This window comes from Elephantulus edwardii, unplaced genomic scaffold, assembly GCF_000299155.1.
Source record: "Elephantulus edwardii isolate Elephantulus edwardi_28Jun2011 unplaced genomic scaffold, EleEdw1.0 scaffold00072, whole genome shotgun sequence".
Lineage (NCBI taxonomy): Eukaryota > Metazoa > Chordata > Mammalia > Macroscelidea > Macroscelididae > Elephantulus > Elephantulus edwardii.
This window is the reverse complement of record NW_006399822.1, coordinates 8,984,871-9,008,838: the sequence shown is the minus strand read 5'-3', so window position 1 is coordinate 9,008,838 and position 23,968 is coordinate 8,984,871. Positions and strand designations below refer to the sequence as shown.

The window sequence follows — 23,968 nt, the reverse complement described above, 5'->3', positions numbered from 1 at the left end:
AGATATGTCTTGGAGAGGGTTCAGCAGAGTGCTCCTTGGAGGCACAGATGGTAAAACTTCACCTTCCATACTTTGGACATTAGCTAGGCGAGGCTTTTCATTGGAGAGGGACACCATGCTTGGAAAGATGTGGGGGTCAGCCAAGAAGAGGAAGACCCCAAGGAGATGGATCAATACAGTGACTTCAGCAATGGGCTTGAGTGGTTTGGAGATGGAGGATGGCATAGTATAGAACAGCGTTCAGGCTGGCTGTAAATAGTGTTGTTATGAGTCATACTTGACAGCACCTATCAACAGTATGTATGGGCTTAAGTGTATCCTACTTAAATTTAGAATAATCTTCATCAACATTGAACACAATGACCAAAGACCAAATGAGTTGCAAGATGACATTAAGGGCATTAAAGAGACAGGAAAGAAGGAAAAGACCAAAAGGGTGTGAGAAGAGACTCTGAAACCTGCTTTTGAATGTAGAAACCAAACCCATTGCCAACAAGTTGATTCTGACTCCCAGAAACCCTCCATCAGGTTTCTGAGGCTGTAAATCTTTGAGGGAGAAGATGGTCCACTTTTCTCCCAGGCGAATTAAAGAAATGATGAAGTAAGAGAGCCAAGCAGAGGACTTCAAAGGGCATCTCAAGAAGACAAGGTATTATAACAAAATGCTCAAAGACCTGAAGATAGAAAATAAAAAAGGAAGAGCACAGATAACCTCTCTCAAGCCGAAAGAACGGAAGAACAGACTTATGCCTTGAGTGGCGAAGGTGAAGGATTCTATGGGCAGAATGTTGAATGACGAAGGCGGCATCACAAGAAGAGGGAAAGAATACACAGGAAGTCTTAAAAGTAAACCAAACCATCATTACTTCCAAACATAGCCATAGCGCCATGAAGAAGCACCTGTGTGAGGATGTCTGTTCAAACAACATAGTCAAGGGCCATCTCCTTCCCACTCATGGCCTTGGGAAGCTTCCCAAATGTGCATAGGAGGAAGATTATTAAAGCAGTTCTTTTAAGAAGACTTTTTAATTACAAAACTATCATATCACATCATCTCTGGCTCGCTGAGTTTAGGGAAATATTTGGAGAAAGTGTTTGTGAGCCTTAGGAGCAAGGCTGGAACATAACTGCATATTATTACCCGTTGTGAGGGTCGTGCTGCCCAGATTAACTAACGCTCAGTGGGCTGACAATCAGAAACCTGCTTCCAATCTGGGGGGCTCCCCAGCTGCTAACCTCCTCCTTTATTCCTGGAGAGAATGGAAATTAGCCTCCTGTGCCCACTGCTCTAGCTTTTAGGGACCACTTAGCATATCAAAGCCCATTTGTGGACCAGCCTAACCCAATTAGGTAGACAGAGTTCTGGGAAGAGCCAACAGCTGCTAGCTAGACAAGTAATCACAAAGCACAGCCCATCGGAGCAGCAGCTGCTAGACAGACACACTTGTTTCTCAAAAGAAGGCAGCTCGGAGGCAGTTTAAGGGAAGAGTCTCTGGAGGCCAGGTTCTGTCAAAGCATAACGTGAGATGAGGACTTGAAGATCAGTTCTTAAGTCCCTGGATGCTCTGTCTCTGCCTCTTCAAGTATATGAAAATGAGCCTTGGTGGCAATGTGACATCATCATTCATCAACTAAAAAAAGGTTGGTGGTTCGATACTACCAACTGCTCCATAGGAGAAAGATGAGGCTGTTGTTATGTGCCGTTGAATTGGAACTGACTCCTAGCCGACCCTCCAGGAGATTTTCAGAGGCCAAAAATCATGCAGGAGGAAATTGCCCATCTTTCTCCCATGGAGCAGCTGGTGGATTTGAACTGTGTGCCTTTGGGTAGGCAGTAAATACCTTTGTACTCTGCTCCTGTAAAGGTTCACAGCCTTGGAAACTACATGGGCAGTTCCCCAGTGTCCCCGAGCCAGACTTGACTTGATGTTTGTGGGCTTCGTTTTTGGTTTGTGTTGGGTTGGGTATCTTAGTAGCATTCCGGTCTGCTTCAACAGGTCTAGAGTGGGTCCTGAGAACTTGTGTTCCTAACCAGCTCCGGGGTCAGGCCCACTAGCTCCGGGGTCAGGCCCACACTGTGGGTCCACAGACCACACCTGGACCAGCAGGGCTTTGCACCAGTGATTCTCAAAGTGTGGCCCCCAGAATAGCAGCAGAGGCCATCTCCTGGGTGCCCCTTAAAGACTCCAATTCCAGGGCTCCACCTCCACTCTGCTGGAGCCGACTCTTTGGGGCTAAGCCCAGGAATCTGGGTTTGAACAAGCCCCGTGGAGGATCCTAATGTGTGTTGACATTTGAGAGGTAGGATAGTCTGTAACATGTCGGGCTGACCAAAAAGTCTCCTGCTTCTGGCAGCTTGAATCCACCAGTGGCTCTGAGGGAGAAAGATAAACTCTTCCTGTTAAGATCTGTTGTTGTGTATCATTGAGTCAGAACTGACCCATAGTGGACCCTCCAGCAGGTTTTTAGAGGCTGTAAATTGCACTGGGCTGTGTTAATGTTAAACCCATATACAGACAAAGAGGCAGTTGTTCAGACGGAATAAGAAGATGCTGCATGGCTTAAAATCAGGACAGGTACACATCACGGTTCCATCCTTTCACACACCTCATCAGTCAACAAGGGAAGCAAGTGATTCAAGAAGGCGGACTATCAGAAGAAGAATGTGACATCACCAGAGGCATCAATTCATCAACAACCTGTGTTACACATATGCCACACCCTTGCTTGCTAAAAGCTAAGACCATTTACATAGTTACTGATGGAGACAAAAAAACCTACAGCTTTCAGTATGAATTATAATTCACTATGAGGAAACATAGCCTTAGTTTGCTTGGCACCACAGTCAACAGTCTTGGCACCAGCAGCCAGGAAATTAAAAGGCGCATTGCCATGGGAAAGTCTGCTGTTAGGGACCTCTCCAAAGTACTGAAGAGCAATGGTGTTTCTCTGGAGACTAAGGTGCGCCTGATACAGGCCATGGTCTTCGCAATCACTTGTTATGCATCAGAGAGTTGGGCAATGACCAAGGAGGATAGAAGGAGAATTGATGCCTTTGAGCTGTGGTGCTGGAGAAGAGTATTGCGAATACCATGGACTGCTAGGAAAACAAACAGATTTGTCCTGGAAAGGGTTAAACGAGGTGGCTCCTTGGAGGCAAGGATTCTGAGGCTCTGTCTGACATACTTTGGACATGTTGTGAGGAGAGACCGGTCCTTAGAGAAGGACATCATGCTTGGGAGGGTGGAGGGACAGCGCAGGAGGGGAAGGCCCTCTATGAGGTGGATTGATTCAGTGACTGGGGTAATCGGGATGGGAGTGTCAGAGACAGTGCGATTGGCACAGAACAGAGAGGAGTTTAGGGCTGTTGTACATAGGGTCGCTATGAGTCGCAAGCGACTGGACGGCACATAACAACAACAACAACATGAGGAAACAAAATTCTTCACAACTGCATCAAGATAGGAAAAAGAGTGTAGCTGTTAATCATTGCATTTAGTTGAAGTCACAGTCAATACCTGTGGTAGTCCAGAAATCACACATGGGAAACTCTGCTACAAGTCTTCTTTAAAATGTTGAAAAGCAAAAAGGTCCTATTTGAGGACTAAAGGGCACCTGACCTACAGCAGTATACTTTCAATTACCTCATAAGCTTGTGAGAGCCGGATGATGAGTAAGGAAGGCCAAAGAAGAATTGATGTCTTTGAATTATTATGTTGGTGAAGAATATTGAATATACCACGGAGAACAAGCCAATTTGCCCTGGAAGAAGTACAGCCAGAAAGCACCCTAAAAATGATGAAGGGGAAACATTGTCTCATATACTTTGAGCAGGTTCTCAGGGGAACTGGTCCCTGGAGAAGGACATCATGCTTGGTCAACAAAAAAGGAAGAGCCTCAACTAGATGGACTCACATGGTGTTCGCAATCATGGACTCAAGGGGAGGGAAATGGTAACAATCTCAGTGGGTTCCGAGAAGCCAGTGAGGCTATCCAGCTACAGTGGATACAGCACTACGCCTACAATGCCCTCAGGAATGAGTTGTTATTGTTGATAAGGCCCTGTTGCAATCACCATTATCATTACACAAGAATGAGGCCTGTAAACCCAGCCAACTTTGGCAGGGGGTGAGAAGAAGGGATATTAGCAACCCTAAAACCTGCGTGGTGCAGAGAACACTCTTAGGAATATGTTCTTACCCATTGTAAAGAGATTTGCATTTTAATTGCTCTACAAGTACAGAGGACCTCATGTTACAGAAACTATAAATATCTCATTTCTCCTGGGGCTACATGAATTAACCTAGTTGGCTCCCCAGCATATAATTTGCAGGACAAAATGATGCTTTTAAGTAGGAGGAAAGACAAACAACATTATCAGAAGCAATTTCTGCTTTGGACTCCAAACAACATTATCAAAAACATTTTCTGCTTAGGACTCCGTGCCCTGAGAGTGAGCGCATCTGTATTCTGAATGACAGAGCTGGGAGGAAGTACGCACAGCCTCTTCCCAGAAGGATGACTCACCACATAGATGAATGTCCCCGCAAGCAGGCTGACAAGGACAGCATCCACGGAGGGTCTTTGTCGGAATAGCTTTTATGTGCTATGTATTTTGCTCTTATGTGGATGACGGTGAAACAAGTTTTAATGCATGCACAAGAGTGTAAAAAAGTAAAATAATTGTTCAGCAGATGCTGTGTACATGACATCGTGCATGTGTGTACAGAGTGTGTGTGTATGTGTGTGTGTGTGTGTGTGTGTGTGTGTGTGTGTGTGTTTCAATGGTTATATCCATGGATGAGTTGTCATCTGTGGCTATCAAGTCAGCTTAAGAGGCATGGCGAGCCCGTGTATGACAATACAGTGTTGCCCAATACTGTGCCATCATCACTGCCATTGGTATATTTGAGTTGACTGTTTTCTTTGACTAGAGTGTCACTCCACTTTATGACCAGTTCCTCTCAGTTTTTTGCTGACCCTTGACCATCTCATGCTTTGGCAATTTCCAGCCAAGTTTCCTTGATGCATGCTTTATACATTCCATCTTCTGATTATTAAACGGACATCTGCAGCTGTTTCTTCTCATTTGGAGCCATGCCACCTCAGCCAATGAGGGTCTCCAAAGCTCTGGTCCATCATCAAAGTTCATATCATCAACGCTGGCTCCACTTTGAGAGGGTAACTCCTCCCCAGCTGTGTCCCCCGTGTCTTGCAACTGGAAGGGACCACTTTTTGGCATTCTATGAGTGTCCTGACGTTCTCCAGAATATTGTCACTGGCCATTTGTTTTCCTGTGTAGATCATCAGGCTCCTCCTCCAAGTCCGTCCACGTCTGGACACTCTGCTGAAAGCTGTCCACCTCAGGTGACCCTGCTGTCTCTGATACACCAATGGCACAGATTGCAGCATCACAGCCGCCTACAAGCCTCACAACAGCCAACTGACAAAATGCTAATAAACAAGAAAAGTTGTGTTGGATGAAGTCCAGCCAGAATATTCCTTAGGAATGAGGATAGTGAGATTATCAGGACGGACAAGTTTCTGGGGAAAGACACCAATCTTGTTAAAGTAGATGATCAGAGAAAAAGAGGACCCTCATCAAGATGCACCAGTACACGCCTGCAAGAATGTGCGCAGACGTAACAACACTTGTGAGCATTGTACCAGACTAGATGGGTTTTCCTCCCATTGTATGTAGGGTCCCTGTGAGTCAGAACTGACTTGACAGCTCCTAACAACTACTGCTACGGAGCTCTGGTGGCCTAGTGGCAAGAAGCTGCGCTGCAATTCTGAAGGCATGCAGTTCAAGGCCACAAGCTGTTCTGTGGGAGAAGGATGGGCATTCTCCTCCCGTACAATTAACTGCCCCTGAAAACCTGTTGGAGGGTCAGTTATGGGTTCAACTCTATGGTACCCAACAACAACAACAACTACTACTACTACTACACCAACCATGTTGGTTTCCCCCAGCAATTGGTCCTTTTTTAAAAAATGTCCAAAGTGAGCCAGGTCTTAATGCCTTGGACCTGGGTCTCTGCAGCTGGATTTTTCTCTTCCTTCTTCCTTCCTTTTCCCTTTCCTATTTGAGATTGGCATCGAGGGGGTCGAGTTCGGGTGGCGGCGCTGGGTGCAACGCAGGGGTCACGGCGACGACAGGTGACAGCTGGAAGAGCAGGCTTCCTTCGCCGCTGGTCCTCCTTTCCCGGTCCGTTCGGTGTCAGGCGCGGCGGCGGCGGCGGCGCGGCTGCCGGACTTCGTCCTTACTCCTGCTCCCCCCGGCGCCCAAGCGGGCACTCTTCCCTTCGCTGTCCCCCGACCCTGCACTCCGGGGACTGGGCGCCTCCCCCGGCTCACCTCAGGGAGCGGAGGCCGGTCTCCTGCTTGTCTGTCGCGCCTCCATGTCGGATAACCAGAGCTGGAACTCGTCGGGCTCCGAGGAGGATCTGGAGACGGAGTCCGGGCCGCCTGTGGAGCGCTGCGGAATCCTGAGCAAGTGGACAAACTACATCCATGGGTGGCAGGATCGTTGGGTCGTTTTGAAAAACAATACTCTAAGTTATTACAAATCTGAAGATGAAACAGAATATGGCTGCAGGGGCTCTATCTGTCTTAGCAAAGCTGTCATCACGGTCTTCTAGCTTGAGAAATACCAAGCGATAATATGCAATAAAGATAGCATTTCAAACCAGTACGGAAAAGTTTATTTACAGAATTCTAATACAAGTGAATCATTATCATTCAAATATATGCACCAACAACTAGAGCGAAAGAAGAGGAAATAGATGATTTCTACCAACTTTTGCAATCAGAGATCGATTGAACATGCAACCAAGATACATTAATAGTGATGGATGACTGGAATATGGAAGTTGGGAACAGAGAAGAAGGATCAGTAGTTGGAAACCATGGACGTGGTGAAAGAAATTAAGCTGGCGATAGGATGATGGAATTTTGCACAATCAGCAATTTATTTTTTGCAAATACATTTTACAAGAAACATAGATGCAGGCTACACACATGGATCTCAACTGATGGTATGCATAGGCCTCAGATAGATTACATCTGTGGAAAGAACCATTGGAGAAGCTCAATATGAGCTGTGAAAACTAGCCCTGGTGCTGATTATGGAATAAATCACCAACTATTCATATGCAAGTTTAAGCTGAAGCTAAGGAAAGTAAAATATGACCTTGAGTCTGTCCCACCTGAATTTCAGAATCATCTCAGGAACAGGTTTGAGGCCTTGAACACTAGTGAGCGAAGACCAGATGAGTTGTAGGAGGATATCAAGAATATCATCCAGGAAGAGTGTTGCAAAGATGGAGGAGGAAAAATAGCCCAAAGTGGATGTCAGTAGAGACTCTGAATATTGCACTGGAGCGTCGAGAAGCCAAAGCAGAAGGAAGAAATCAAGACATTAAGGAGCTGAGCAGGAGATTTCAAGAGGCTGTGTGACAAGACAAAGTAAAGTATTATAATGAAATGTGCAAAGAGCTGGAGTCAGAAAATCAAAGAGGCCGAACTTGCTCAGCATTTTTTTAAGAGTTTTATTTTACTAATTTTAATAAACATTTACTGAGATTTTGGATTTCCAAAAAAAAAATATTCTGACTGTATTAATTCTAAGATTGATTTGTTTATACTTTTAGCAATTCCCAAAAATTCAATATCTATTGCCAGTATTTGTGTATTGGAAATGTAGCAAAATTACTGGCAAATGGAGGGTGGCCTGCTCGTTACACTGTCTCATCATCAACAGATAACTTGGAACTCTCAGGAGATACAGGAGCCTCCAATGTACCTTGTACCACTTAGAAGTTGTTGTTCCTGTCAAACAACACAGTTCTGCTTTTCTCTGGCTTCAATCTATCTTTGTGATACATTTCCCCTCCTTTCCTCAGTCCAGCTAAGTCCAGGGTCCCAACACCCCATGTGTCTTTCTTCCTGTCTCCCCTTCCTCCCAGCGTGAACTTCATCTTCATTCCAGCCCATCAGAGCCCTCCTTTGCCCTCAAAGCCCAACGGAAACACTCTCTTATTTCTCTACGGGGCCTACAGAGGTTGGTAAGGAGTGGGCCCTGGCTTACGGGAGGATGAGTTACAATGCCCCTCCTTACTAGGCTGTATAAGCCACGAGCCAAAGAGGTATGTGTTGATGGTGGGTGGCTTCAGGATCCGGATGAGGGCACCCAGGGTGAGTTCTCTGGGAGGACAAGAATCTGTGTTTACTCGGCAGACACTCAGCTGCCCACACCTATGGGAAAATCTCAAGTCACCTTCACAACTAATGTTCACACTGAGACCAGATACTTGCTCATTGGGAAGTACAGTCACTCCAGGACCTGCCACTGAGCCCAAGCCCACATTCACTTAGACTGCCAACTTCCCCACACATTTGTTACTGGTAATTAAACCAATGCAACTGTCCTATTACACAAAGATGACATGACAGTAAAGAGATAGAACGTAACTAATCTTTATCTCATTTGTAAAGGTGCACAGAAATGAAAACCAACAATGGCGTGGAAGCTATGAATAATGCACAGGCATCAGTTTTTGTCAGGCTCAGCTCACAGCCTCCCAACAGATTTAAGGGATCTTAATATGCTAGCATATATCTGCTTTATTGTTACACAATGGAAATTAAGCATGGGTGGAAAACACCATGAATTACTTTGAAAAACCACATTTACAGCATCCAAAAACCTATCCTTAGCATTTACATTTTGTAATCCAGGCTATTCTAGAAGCAGTTGATGTTAAACTTTACCTCAACCCTGTGACGTTAGAAAATAGAAATAGTTCTAAAACCGCCCCCACCCCCACCCTCTATCCTTTCTGCTCAGGAAAATGTTTACTGCAAGTAACCATCATTCTTGTTGTTGTTGTTATGTGCCATTGAGTCGCTTTCGACTCATAGGGACCCTACATACAACAGCCCTAAACCCTGCTCTATCCTGTGCCAATCGCACTGCCCCTGACACCCCATCTTGATTACCCTAGTCACTGAATCCACCCACCTTATAGAGGGTCTTCCCCTCTTGCGCTGTCCCTCCACCCTCCCAAGCATGATGCCCTTCTCCAAGGATTGGTCCCTCCTTGCAACATGCCCAAAATATGTCAGACGAAGCCCCAGAATCCTTGCCTCCAAGGAGTAGCCTGGTTTAACCCTCTCCAGGATGAATCCTGTAAGACTTAGGAAAGACTCTTGCTTACTGGGACAGGGTCAGACACCAAGCCTCTTGGTGATTTGCATTTCACTTTAACTTAGGGTGACTCATATATGTCACTGGAATCATGCTCCAAGAATTTTCAGTGATTGATTTTCAGAAGGAAGCTCTTGTGATATGGTTTAGTAAGGGTTTGTGTTACTAACTCATGGGCCACATCTGTCTGGTGGTTTGAATCCACTATCAGGTCCTCCCATCAGTTTTGACTTAACCTTTCAGAAATAGAACGCCAGCTCTCTCTTCTCTAGTGTTTCTGGTGGATTCAAATCTCTGACATTCCCATTAACTGCTCTGTGAATTATGTTTGTAACCCTATTCCTAACTGGGCCAGACCCAGAACCTTCATATTCTACCACCTTGTCTCATAAATCAGTAACTGGACTGTTTGTTTCCACCAATCAGAGACCAAGTGCTTGTCAAACAAACTTTGGCTAAGCATTTCTGCTTTGTTCAAATCCATGAACTTTGGCCTCCCTACATCTGAGCTGAAAGACTAAAAGAAGAGCCTTGCAGTCCTCGGTCAACTATAATTCACAGTAACCTCTCATGGTGCAGAGAACTCTGTTATCCTTATTCTTTGTCCAAGTATTAAAAGCATACTGTTGTTCTTGGGTTCTGTCCAGCACAACTCATATGTGCTCTATAGACAACATGCCTGAATCCTGTCCTAGCCTGGGCCACCCTCATGGCATCTGATATACTTGAGCTCATTGCTGCAGTGACCATGTCAGTTCATCTCGTTAAGGGTCTTCCTTTCTTTCGGCAACAAAGGCATGCCATCCCTTTCCAAAGGATGGCCTCTCCTAGTAACACGCCCTAAATATGTGAGCCGAAGCCTCGCCATCCTTGCCTCCAAGGAGCACACTAGCTGCACTTTCCTCAAGATACTATCAGTTCATCCAGGGATATAGAGGACTCTTCTCCAACACTACAGTTCAAAGGCAACATCAATTCTTCTTCTGTCATCTTATTCACTGGCCAGCTCTAAGAGTCATAGCAAACGACTGAAAAGACCATAGCCTGATTCAGATGCACCTTGGTCTTCAAAATGACATCCTTGCCCTTTAGCATTTAGGAAAAGTCCTTGACAGTGGACTTGCCCAAAACAATAACTATCCTTATCTTCTGACTGCTGGTACCAAGCAAGTTCAAATCACTGACAGTTTCAATCCTTTCTGCTTCTGTACGATACTGCATATTAGCCTAGTGGTAAGGACTTTTGTTTTCCTGATGTTGAAAAGTGAAGCACACCAAAAAAGCCATTAAAAAAAAATACTGTGGTTTAGATTAGGCACGCCTTAGTCTTTAAACTGATGCCATTGCTCCTCTCAGCACTTTGTAGAGTTCTTTGACAGCAGATTTTTCCAATGAAACAAGTCTTTTGATTTCTTGACTACTGTAACCATAAGCTTTGACTATTTCTTTGGCTGTAATCCTTATGAAAACAAGTTGCCAGGCCTTTCTTCCACTGTACTGTGGTGTGGGTTTAAACCAAGTACAAACTGTGCCGGCCAGGGGCCTCTCTGAGACAACATACAATACCCTTTCCATGGCCCCTCCCAAAGAACAGCATGAGCTCAGAGTAAAACTTTTTTATTCATTTTCTGATGATGGCACTTGCTCATCTTACTCCCCTATCCCTGTATTTTGTCTACCTTTGTTTACTCCTAATCTCAGTAAAATAGAACTCTTTCTCCCTAAAATTTTTGAGAGTATTTTAGATCATATGGTAAGAGTGCTCTTGCTGGTGGTGTATGCTTTGCTTTTAAAACGTCAATGGCAGGTGAGATGCATTGTTTTCACAAACCCCACAACCCTCTTATGGGTTTGTTTCTTAGGTGTGCTGTGTGTGTTACATGAATGCAAACATTGTTTCACATATTTTGTTTGTAACATTAATGGAATGTAATTCCTTATATGCATGTAAACATTACTACATACTTTAATACATACATTCATAGAATGTTACATACAAAAAAACAACCAGTTGTCCACTCCCCAAAATAATCTTATTCCCTTTTCTTTCACAGTAAAATTTCTCCCCACCCAAGTCTTGATTTGTGTTTTATTTGGCAAATAAGTCATAATTTTATTTTCATTTTCAAATAAAATAAAAAAAGATAAAATTTGTGCTTAATCTGACAAGTTTTACTTATCAGGGTTCCAGTCTGTTGTTCTTAGGGTCACTATGAGCCATAGTCGACCCGAGGGCACCTAACAGCAACAATCACCCAGCAATCCTCACAACTGTACGCCGGGGGATTATCACCCTTAATGTAGAAAACCCCATTCCACCTCTAGGCAAGCCTTTCCCTGAGAGCTCCCTCCACGAGCTTTGAGACCCTTCTCCAAGTTGAGGAAGGAGTGGAGGAAACTCACTTTAATACAGCATTACTTCCTTCTTGTGATTGTTAACTGCCCTGGAGTTGGCTCCTGACAGCGGAACCCCCCTCACAACAGAAGGAAACACTGCCTCGTCCTGCGCCATCCCCATGATCCCACCAGTGCGATGCATTGGGTTTTCACTGATCTTTCAGAAGATGATCACCGGGCCTTTCCTCCTAATCCATCTGCTGGAAGCTCTGTTCCGCATCACAGCAAAGTGCAAACCACCAGGGACTGACAGGTGACTGCTCAAAGCCATGCACTGGCTGAAGCCAGGTATGCCCCAGAGAAGCAAGGATTCTCCCAGTGTTAGGAACCAGCTAAGTAAGTGTTCACTGTTATCTTCATGCTTCTCTGCGGCCTCCGCTGCCCTGGCTGCCTCCCCACAGGCAGGATTAATTACTTCCTCACTCCTTACTCCCCAGAGCACTTCTCTTGCATTACAGCTGCCTGCCGGTTGCAAAGCTCTTCCACAGGTTCTCTGAGCTCCCTATGGCTGCTTGGTGTTTACACATCTCTGCCCGCCAGGGCCTAAAGGGGAGGTGCTTCTCAGATAAAGGATCTAGATGGTTGGGCTCCTGATCAGGCCTGTGCTCCATGGAGAGCACTGCCTGTTGAGATGTCTGAGGCTTCGCAGACTGGCGTGAATCATTTGAGAGATTTTCTTCTCTTCAGCACCATTTCCTAGAATTATGTTACTGCTGGAGCTCAGCGTGCAGAAGCTACAGAGACAAGGTATTTCTTCTCCAAGAGACTGGCAATTAACCTTAGAGGCCTGCTGGTGTTCAGGTGGGGAGATGCATATTCCCACACGTGTAGCTGCATGATGCTGTATTGCTAAGCATTTCACATCATGATGCTCCCCGGGCTAAGGCGGTGCGTTTATTCCAGCCTCACCGAATCCATCCATCAAGGCAATGTTTCTGATCTTGAAAGGATCTGCTGTGCTTATAGCCTTGCTATACATACATCAAAGCATCTCAGGGTACAGCTTTGTACATGAAAGTCATTCAAACCTATCCATTATGGAGTAAGGGGAGAATATTAACCATCCCATGGATTGCCAGAAGAGCAAGCAAATCTGTCTTGGTAAAAGCACAGCTAGAATGTTCCTTTTTTTCCCCTTAATAAAAAAAAAAAAAAAGATAAAGTGAGAATGGGGAGACTTCCTCTCTCTCACTTTGGACATGTATCAGGAGAAACCAGTCCTTGGTGAAATACACCAGGCTTATTAGAGGGTCAAGGCAAGAGGAAGACCTTCAAGGAGAAGAACTGAGTGAGTGACTGCAACAATGGGCCCCACCCATCAATGACTGTGATGCAGGAGCAGGCAGTGCTGGGTTCTGTCTACACAGGGTCACTATGAGTCAGCACCAAACAGCAGAACCTATGCTGCACACTTTCTCTTGCTGGGACTATGAGGAGTGTCCTGAACGTTTAAGCATTCCTTTCTCATTCTTTGCGCCTAGGCTTTGGAAGAGGCTCCAGATTGCTTCCAGTCTTTGCTCCATGCTCTTTCCATAGAGGTCTTTCTGAAGACCTTTCGCCTTCTTCCTTCAGGTGGAAGGTCAGCTTCCATTTCACTGTGGCTGTTCTGCTCCACAGCTCCACTCTTCAATGTCCTTTTGTGTCCCACTGAAGCTGCACGGGACACCTCTCTGAACAATCCTCAAACTTGGCTCTCTGTTCTTTCTGCCTGGAGTGTGTCTTCTCCCCACCTCAGCCACCCAGAATCCCACCCTCTCCTCAAATTCCAACTTGAGTTAGCTGCAGCTCAATGGATATAGCCTCCCTCCCTGCCTACACCATTCACAGGTCATGCGATCACGACCCAGTAGTGGATCAGGCACCCAGTAACTCCATGCTGCAGGTCGCTCATCCTCAAAACAGATTATAACCTTAGGAAAAGATGCTGAGGATTCAGAGAAAAGAAGAAGGAGAAAGTAAAATCCCCTGACAATAAGTCTCAGCTCGAGACTCAATCCTTTTTTTTTCATGTTATATTTATTTTCCAGCTTAAACAAACTGGATTAGACTCAGTCCTTTAAACTGCTCTCTCTTCTCTTTCCATCCAGAGCCATCAGTCAGCTGTGAATGACTAAAAGTCTCAGGAGCAATTCTTGACCTCTAAGAAGTCCTAGAGGTCAAGGGTCCAAATCTCAGTCATACACCTATCCTACGTCCAGCACACAGTAGCTAATCTGAAATGGATACTAGTTGGATGGCTAAATTAATCTACCTTCTTCCTACTCACAGGGAGCTCAAGGAGCTTATTGGTAAGGAGCTGCACTCCGTATCCATAGGCATGCTTTACTCAGGAGAAAGATGGAAAATCTATTCCTGTGTGATTGATTGCCTCTGCAAACTTGATGGAGGGTCAGCGATGAGTAGATTCTGACTCAACAGTTCCTATCAGTAACTTCTCATTCACAGTCAGATCCACATAGCTCACAGACGAGGTGCTACAAAGAAATGGTGTGGAAATAAATGGACTGAAGTGAGACTGATCTAACCTGGAACCCTCTAGCTAATGCTTTTACTTACTCATATGAAGTGTAAGGATGGTAATACCCATTGCATGGGGCTCCTCGTACGAGAAACTAGCTGGTATGGCTAAAATGCTCTCATTATCCTTCATAGGAAGACAAAGAAGTGTGATTGGATTTCTCCCCAGCAGAACTGCCCAGGTGACCTTCTGAGCTCAGAAGACCTTAAAGGTCTGAGAAACTGGAGCCCAACTGTCCCAGTGACCTTGGCCCCATTAAGTCTTTCCTTCAACCGCCTGCTTAGCCTCCAAGAAAGCAGGACTTCCACTTTGTCCATGTAACGATTTGATTCATGTGTCTCTCTGCCATTTGATCATGAACTCTAAATGTCTTGTCTTTGTTGGCAATGTGATCTGCATCCAGTGCACAGTTGGTGCTCAGTAAACACGTGCTGATTTCAGAAACCCTGAACAAAAATACCTCAGGCCACAGTGCATGAGGGTGCCAGATTCCTCCTTCCTCACCAGCATTGCATTATAACTTTGTAAAAAAATTTGTGCGTGCTCATCACTTTCAGAATGGTGACCATACCCCTTGCCCTCTTACACAACAAGACGTTGAGCAGAGAGGGTCCCGACACTGTCAAATTGACCCTAGGCCCCGCCCTTCTCCTGAGCTACGTACTAATCCCCGCCCCTCACGTCACCACGCCCCTTCCCTGTCTCGCCCCGCCCCGCTAGCTCCACCCCCTTGCCAGTGCTATTCTGCGCATGCTCACGGGGCACAGCCCCTCTGAAGACACTTAAACAAGTTTGCCAGCAAACTTTGCGGCACTGATGTCACGCGCACACTTTCACCAGGAGCCAGCCAGGTAAAGCCTCCTGGGCCCGGGCACTAGGTGGTCAGTCCCTGGGCCTGGATCGTCACGAGGGCCAGACCTGGCATCCAGGTGACGAGAAGGCTTGCAGGGCCGAGGGTCATGGGCCTGTCTGCTGGAATCTGTGCTGTCTGTCTACCTTCCAGCTCTGTCACCTCGGGCCAGCAGAGTCCCGAGGCCTGTGCACCTTGTCTGGCCAGTGACAGAGCCAGGGAATCTAGATCAGCAGTGGGTTTGTGTCCCTTTCTTGAGGGCTGGGTACGGTCAAGGCCCCGGGGGCCTTGGCCTGAAGCCCCTTACCAGAACCTTGGGCTTCCCGGTTACCTAACTTCTCTGCATATAATCAATCGATTGTGTTTTCAACTTCCTGGGCTTTTGTATTAAACAAAACTATAAAAGTTGCATAAACTGCAGGGTAGAGTCATGCTCGGGACTGGGTAGTTGTTCTCCTTGCTGTCATTAATGTTTTGTGGTTATTAATGCAAGGTCCATCCCCTAACATGAACAGGAAACAAGCTGCAGCCTTTGGCCCTCGTGTCCTCTGCTCCAAAGTCACACTAAGGAGAGCGTTTGTTTTTGTTCCTCATTTACTTTCATCAGCAGCTCTGATTGAAACATAATTACTTCAATCACATTATTAATAAGGAATTTATTAGCTTTGTGGTAGTAGTTGTGAAGCCCACCCAAAGGCATGAGATTTGAGTCCACCAGCTGCTCTGTGAGAAAAAGTTGGCCAGTCTTCTTCCACGTGATTTACAGCCTCTAAAAACCTACTTGAGGGTCAGCAGTGAGTCGGTTCTCAAGCAGAGACTGGCCAGAATAGGGACTTTAACTCAGATTGCTAAAATGTTTGTCTGATATGTTTCCATTTTAGAAACAGCTTGCTTGATGCTGCTAAAGCCCGCTTGAAAAAGCATGATGTGGGAACCAAGTTTTCCTACTTGCTGCCCCAAAAGTGTTCTGTCCTTTTACCGCTGATGGTTAAGGAAGGAAAACTCCATCTGTTATTCACTCTTCGATCAGAGAAGGTAGGTAGACAAGAAGGCTCTGGCCGTCAACCTCTCAAGACAACTGAAAACCACTAAAGTTTGTCACTGGCACACATTTTGAGACCACTGATCTCAAAGGGACTTTCAGAACTTTCAGGGACTCTAATGTTCAAGGAATACAAGAAGCCACAAGAGAACATGACATTTCATTTAGAAAGATCATTATTTTATCACTGTCTTACTGCCATTTAGGGAGAACCAACTCATAGCTGACCCTCCAGTGGACTTCTGAGACTATAAATCCTCTGTGAGGAGAATGCCCATCTAGAGCCACTGGCCGTCATTTAGAACCATCAGAGACGTGACCTTTGGATTATCAGTGTAACTTCCTGTGGACTATGCCATCAGCACTACCTAAGCTAACTTGACTTTTAAACTTCTTTTTGATTAGCATTTCTTTGTGCCGTTTAACTCATAATAGCTCCAACTCCGGACATCTTTGGTAAAGGACCAAAGACTGATAAATTCCAGAGTGAAACCTGAGTATGATTCTTAACCTCAGTTCTGTTAGCAGTTGGGGCCATAGGGGTGGGGGTGTGTTCTGTACATCATAAGATGTTTAGTAGCACCTCTGGCCTTTACCTATATTATCTATCAATAATACCTTCCCCCCACTTATGAGAGTCACAAATATCTTCAAATCTGACCAACTGTTTCATGAGCCAAAATTATCCACACTGAGCATCACTGTTTCAAATTAAGGCCATCCAAAGTGTAATGTATAAAGGTGAACAGCGATTGGCCCAGGAGACTGCCTGCCCATGTGTACATGAAAGCTCTCCCCTTTCTGCCTGTGTGACACTGCCCTAGTTACTTAACCTCTCTGTGCTACAGACTCTTACATTTTATAAAAAGGGGGGTGTGTGTGGATTATCATTCCCTGCTTCTCAGGGCCACTGTGAGGATGACACAGGTTAACAAATGTAAAGCACTTGAAGCAGTCCTGGCACTTGGAAGAATTCCATACACATCAGCAAGCGTTGTAAGTGCCTCGTGGCAGCAGTGGTTTGCAGTGTTTAGATAAACATGCCATTTTAAAGAAACATTGGCTGTGACTGGCTGTGCCTGATAACATGACCTGAGTGTGGGAGACGAAGCCTCACCAGCCATCCTTGTTTCCAAGGAGCATGCGGGCTCTACTTCGTCCGAGACAGATTTGTTTGTTCCTTTGGCAGTTAGAGTTGCATCTGTGTGTCTGCACCATGATTCCCACCACCGAGAAAAGACAAAATTACACATTTGCAGTATGTATACAATAAAGATGGAAGCACGGTATGTGCAAAAGTCTTAAGTGACCACTACCTAGGTTTTGAACACTTAGGTTGGACAGATTGTAGATATAGCCATATAAAAACATACTACGCAGTGTAGACAGACAGGGATTGTATCATTTTAAAAGAAAACACATGTTAACTCTGGAATATTCAAAGTCACATACAAATGTGACACCTTCTACCAGCTGCTCTGTAGAACAAGATTAGACAGTATGCTTCATAAGTATTACAGCCTTGGAAACACTGTGGGTCAGTTCCACTCTGTCCAACAGTCACCACCTATTGGAATCAGTGGCAATATGGATCTCTTTATATATATATATATTTATCTATCTAGGTAACCTAGATAGATATAAAATATCTATAAAGATATCTAAGTAGATAAATACTCAAAATCATTGACAATCAGAGATGCACATCAAAACCACAGTCAGATACCATCTCATACCAGTAGCAGTAGCAAAGTTTAACAAGACAGCAAGCAACAAAGGTTGGAGAGGATGCAGAGAGACTAGAACTCTCGTGCACTTCTGGTGGGATTGTAAAACGGCGCAACCGCTCTGGAAGGCAGTTTGGTGTTTCCTCAAAGAGCCGAACATAGAAATCCCGTATGATCCAGCTATTCTACTGCTAGGAATATACCCCAAGGAGATCAGAACTGAGACACAAATGGAGATTTGTATACCTGCGTTCATAGCTGCGTTATTCACAATAGCAAGAAAATGGAAACAGCCCAAATGCCCATCAGCAAACAAATGGATTGAGAAATCGTGGTATGTTCACACATGGAATACCATGCAGCATTAAGGAACAATGATTTTGTAAAATACTATATAACATGGGAGACTCTAGAGAACATTAGCTGAGTGAACTAATTCAGCCTCCTAAGGGCAAGTGCTGCCTAAGACCATTATTGTAAAAACAGAAGGATAACTGAGCAAGATGCGTATAAATGTTCAAAAGGCAGAAGGGAGAAGGGGCACAAAAAGGGGGAAGGAGGAAATTACTAGAACAGCTGAGGTTAGTGGGCCGATGTGGGGATGAACAATGGGAAAGATTCAATGGGGACTTGAGAAGACGAGGTAATGATAGGTATAGATCAATAAGAATTAATTCTATAAAATTTAATGTATATTAATATATAAAAACAATGCACATGCATGACAACTATATATATATATGAATGATTATATGCAAACCAATAAAAATATGTTAAAAAGATATATAGATACAGATATAGATAAATAGATATCAAATTAGACAAAAAAAAAACGGATCCAGAACGAAGGCTGCATAGTGGAATGGACTTGGGGGGAGACATTGTATAACAATGAAAGAATTTTTCTTTTACTTTTCAAAGAGAAGAGCGAATTAGGGGGAAGGAGTAGGCAGGGAGAAAAGTGCAACATTGGATGAATGGAAATTTTTTAAAAAGACAGTAATAATAGGCATACAGAAATAGTAATTAAGTATATAAAATATAATGTATATTAATGACTATAAAACAAAGTACAGTACAAAACATGATGTCTATGAATGATTATATGTATATTTATTTAAACCAATGAAATTATTAAAAAAATAAATCCATGTAGGAGATTAAACATTGTAGGTGACCTAGACAGGACCTAAACCTCAAGCAATGGGTCTCCAGTCGCTTGTGTTTTCTGTCACCAGAGCCCACTGATGAATAAGAGACACTGAACTGGGGCCATGAATTTGAGTATCAGCCTCTTTAAAAAGATAAAGTAGCCAACTTAATCATCTTGGAAGGCCTTTCTGGCAATGCTGCTGAGAAACTCCCATCTTGGGAAGTCCTGGAGCTGCAGTGCTGAAGAGAGAATTTTAACAGCCATGACAAAGAAGAAAAATATTTAGGATGCTACGAATGGAGATGGAGTCAGTTTTACTGGGGTTAGGAAGAAAGGGAATTGGGGGTGGAATGAGACATTGAAGAAAGGCAGTAACCCTCTTCCTGTACAGACATGCGCAGAGAGACCTCAAGATGCCGACCTGTTCTTCCTCAATGAGGCTGGTGATCCTATTTTGTGTATTTGAAGTAAGCACTTAAGAAATGCAGACTGTGCTACTTAAGAGCACATGTTCTAGCTTCAACCACTGGATTGCACTCCAGCTCTGGTACTTAGCCCTTATATGAACTTGGTCACTTTATTTAACTTCCCTGAACCTTAGTTCCTGCACCTAAAAGTGGGAATAAAAACAGTAGTTCACAGAGCTGTTCTGAGGACTCGGGAAAAGTGTTTGGCGGCAGCCTGCATGAGGCTGGTTGTTGGTAGGTGCCACTGAGTTGGCTATGACGCATATAGACTCTGTGAACATGGTAGACGTTCCACAAAGTTCTCTGTTGCCAGTGTTGCCATTTCATTACCTCTCCATTCCTCCTATCTCCTCATCACTATACATTTGTTTTTCTTTGGATGAAAGTTGACAGGACATATTAATGCTCCATTTGATAATTTATACAGGCCTAGTAACCTCATTTTATTGTGCCTGGTTTTGTTGCATGTTGCAGATACTGTGTTGTCAGGGGTTTGGAGTTGGTTTTTTTTGTTGCTTTTTGTTTTTACAAACTGTGGGTCTGTGGAAGTGCCGCATTGAGCAAGTTGGTGCCATCTTTCTTACAGCATTTGTTCACTCCACGTCCGTGTGTCACATCTTGGCGATTCTCTCCATATTTTAAGCTTTTTCATAAGGCCAAGCTGTGCTGCTCACCCAAAGGCCCAGCCTCAGCCTCTCTGTTGGCCTGAGTCCACCAGAGGTTCCTTGGACGGAAGTTGAGCCTTCTCCTCCTATGTGACTTGCAAACTAAGGGTCACAGTGGGGAGTCAGCTGTGAGTTGGTTCTCATGCCACAAAATAGACGTTCATAGACACTTCTGTTGAATGAATGAGCTTCTAGTTCTGTAATTGGAACCACACATTGTCTGTTTGTTCTTTCAATATCTAGCTGAGAAGATCTCCAGGACAAGTTTGCTTCCCTGGAGGAAAAAGTGAAGCAGGAGACGTGGATGAGGTCGCCACAGCTCTACGGGAAACCCAGGAGGAAATAGGGCTGCTTCCCCATCAAGTGGAGATCATCTGTTGCCTCGTACCACACATTTTTGATGTAAGTGTTGGAGTAGAACTGGGTTTCGCCATGCTTGAAATAGAGCTATAGACTCAGAGAAAGGATACACGGAGCCCCTGAGGGGTGTAAATGGTTAACATACTCAGCTGCTGACCGATACCGACTGTACAGGTCTCCTCAGAGATACCTTAACCAGAGGAACTGTTGAGAACCATACGAGACCCAGTTCTTCTGACACACATGAGGTGACTGTGACCCAGAACTGACTCAGGACAGCTGGCTTCTGGTTGAAGTAAACGTCCTCCTCATTGCATCACATCACATCAGGGGTGGGCATAAACTGACTTCATGTCTTACAACAGTGGGCTAAGAGGTCAGATTTGACCTCAGGAGGAGGTGAGCTGATCCCGAACCATGAACCAAACTGGATTAAGTCCTCCTTTCTGCCTTGCCTTTCAAATGGCATGACACGACGTCGTTCACACCTACAACACTGGGCTCCTTTTAGAAAAACAACAACAGTTGGGCTCCTTTTAGAAAAAGAAAGGACACCACTCATGGGAGGCTTTGTTTAAAAGCAGCAAGTGGTTACTTGCTAAATGAGAGAGAAGAAAAAGGGGACATGAGATTAGTGTGAGAAGTGTGCCAGTTACTTCCTCCTCCATTAAGTTTGATAACTGGGACTCTTTATTTGACTTCTAGAAATTTCCCAGCACGTTTTCAGGATTTTTGAACATTATTAAATCGTTACAGTTAAATGTTCAAGAACAGAGAGTAACTCCTTCCAGAGGCCACTGGTTGCTACTGGGTTTTGCATATGAATGGACAGACTACATCAGTAGTTCCAGAAATCCCATTGGATTTCCTGGGTCTTCAGGAAGTTTCTGTAAGCCAGAAACCTGCTCTTACAGATCACACTGTAGAGAATTAGAATGCACTAAAGAAAGGTGTTAAGGAGAGTTGCTTTGTCTTTTAGCTTTTGCTTATTGTTTAAATCTAGTGCAAAAATATTTATTATACATTCACAATTTTAAAAGCCCCATTTATTATACACTTATATCCATAAGCTAACTCAATTCTCAACCAAAGAAAGAATATTAAGAAGAATGAGAATCCCACAACACATAATTGGTGCTTATGTGAAACCTACACCTAGACCAAGAAGCTATTGTCTGAACAGAGTAAGGGAACATTGTTATTGTCGTTGTTATGTGCCGTCGAGTTACCTGTGACTCATAGAAAACCTATGTACAATAGCTCTGAACCCTGATCTATCCTGAGCCAACCTCACCATCTCTGACACACCTACCCCCCATTACTCTAGTCACTGAATCAATCCATCTTGAGGGTCTTCCGCTCCTTCACTGTCCCTCCACCCTTCCAAGCATGATGTCCCTCACCAAGGACTGGTCCCTCCTTGCAACATGCTCAAAGTATATCAGACGGAACTTCAGAATCCTTGCCTCCAAGGAGCAGCCTGATTTCACCCTCTCCAGGACAAACCTGTTTGTTCTCTTAACGGTCCATGGTATATTCAATATTCTTCTCCAGAACCACAGCTCAAAGACATCAATTCTTCTATCATCCCTAGTCATTGTCAGCTTTCTGATGCATAGCAAGTAATTGCAAAGACCATGGCCTGGATCAGGCACACCTTAGTCTCCAGACTGACATTGTTACTCTTCAGTACCCTGGAGATGTCCCTGACAGTAGACTTTACCAATGAAATTCATCTTTTGATTTCCTGGTTATTGGTACCAAGATTGTTGATTGTGGAGCCATGTAAACTAAAGCTGTTAACAATCTCAATCTCTTCCCCATCCACCTTGATGCTGCTAATCAGCCGAGTGGTGAGAATCTTTGTTTTCTTGATGTTGAGCTTCACTTGCATGGTTTAAAATCAGGAAAGGTATGTTTCAGGGTTGTATCCTTTCTCTAAGCCTATTCAGTCTGTATGCTGAGCACGTAAGTCCAAAAGATGAACTATATGAAGAAGAATGTGATATCAATATTGGAGAAGCTTCATCACCAACCAGTGTTACACAGAGGACACAACCTTGCTTACACAAAGGGAAGGAGACTTGAAGCACTTACTGCAGCAGATCAAAGATGATAGCCATCAATATACATTACATCTCAACATCAAGAAAACAAAAATCCTTACCATGGCACCAATAGGTAGTATCCTCATAGATGGAGAAAAGGGTAAAATTATCAGTGACTTCAATTTACCTGGATCCACAATCAGTACTCATGGCAACAGTAGTCAAGAATTCAAAAGATGTGTTACATTTGGGAAAAACATGCTGTCAGGTGCTAAAGAGCAATGTTGTTGTTGTTGTTTTTGTTGTTGTTAAGTGTCATTGAGTCGTAGATGACTTATAGCAACCCGATGAATGAAAGACCTGAACACTTGTTTCATCGTTTCTCCACGTTCATAGAGTTTCCAGGAGGCAAGCTATTTTGGAAGTGGATGCCACTCCTGCAGTTTAAAAAGGAAGGTGTGTGCCTGATGCAAGCCGTGGTAGTTTCAGTTTCTTCTGATGTATCTGAAAGTTGGACATTGGATAAGGAAGACCAAAGAAGAATGAACACCTTTGATTAATGGTATTGGTGAAGTGTATCGAATACCCCAAGGACTGTCAAAAGAACAAACAAATCTGTTTGGGGGAAGTACAACCAGAGTGCTCCTTAGAGGCGAGGATGGTGAAATTCCTTCTACATATTTCTGTCTATTGTATGAAGCACCAGTCTTCGGAAAAAAAGATAGCATGCTGGGAAAGGCAGAGGGTAGGCTAAGAAGAGGATGGCCTCCAGAGAGATGGGTTGACACGGTGACTGTAAGAGCAGGCTGGAGCGTGGCAGAGATTGTGAGGTTGGCACAGGAGAGGGCACAGTGGATGAGGCAGCACCAGGTCAGAGGTACACGTCTTTATTTTAATATCCAAGTGTTCTTTCAAAAGATTGTATCCGTTCTTCTCGTTCACTAATGCATTCTTCTTAGAGTTATCTCAGAGAGGCCACCTCAGATAGAACAGGATCTGTCTCCCTTTCCTAGAGGACCTGGTTTATTTCTGAAGCAACTTTCTGCCTCTTCCACTATTGCCTGAACATTATCTTACGCAGAAGTGGTATGATTTTAACATTGGAACCCAACATGAGGAGGTCTTTTGTTCCTGAATGTGCATATGTTGTCTCCTACTTTTCAGAAAGCTATCTTGACAACCCCGGTTGTGGGGTTCGTAGACCAAGACTTCGAGCCGCAGCCTAACCCTGATGAGGTGAAGGATGTGTTCCTGGTGCCCCTGGACTATTTCCTCCACCCGCAAGTCTACCACCAGAACTACATGATGTTCTATGGAAACCCCTTCATCTTCCATTGCTTTGAGTACACCAGTCCTGTGAATGGCGTGACCTACGAGATCAAGGGAATGACAGCCAACTTCGCGGTGCTGCTTGCTTTAATTGTTTTAGAAAAAAGGCCCACCTTTGAGGTTGGATTCAATCTGGACGATCCAGTAACATCTTCTGAAGAGTCCTTGTTGAAGCTGTATAAGTCCATCACCAGCAAATTATGA

General features: G+C 44.4%; 1 protein-coding gene across 1 annotated transcript; it reads left to right on the top strand.

Annotated features, from left to right (window-relative positions):
* The first annotated feature begins 888 nt into the window (after nucleotides 1-888).
* NUDT7 (nudix (nucleoside diphosphate linked moiety X)-type motif 7) lies at nucleotides 889-23,968 on the top strand. Its single transcript, XM_006888889.1, has 5 exons — nucleotides 889-912; nucleotides 6,225-6,517; nucleotides 15,855-16,008; nucleotides 20,271-20,429; nucleotides 23,600-23,968. The coding sequence occupies exons 1-5, from the start codon at nucleotides 889-891 to the stop codon at nucleotides 23,966-23,968; spliced, it is 999 nt and encodes a 332-aa protein (XP_006888951.1).

Bases quoted from the DNA above. Each gene is read 5' to 3' on its own strand.
- NUDT7 (XM_006888889.1), top strand. From the start codon at position 889: ATGAAGAAGCACCTGTGTGAGGAT. The intron at 913-6,224 runs GTCTGTTCAAAC...GTTCGGTGTCAG, and splicing joins AGAAGCACCTGTGTGAGGAT to GCGCGGCGGCGGCGGCGGCG. The intron at 20,430-23,599 runs GTAAGTGTTGGA...CCTACTTTTCAG, and splicing joins TCGTACCACACATTTTTGAT to AAAGCTATCTTGACAACCCC.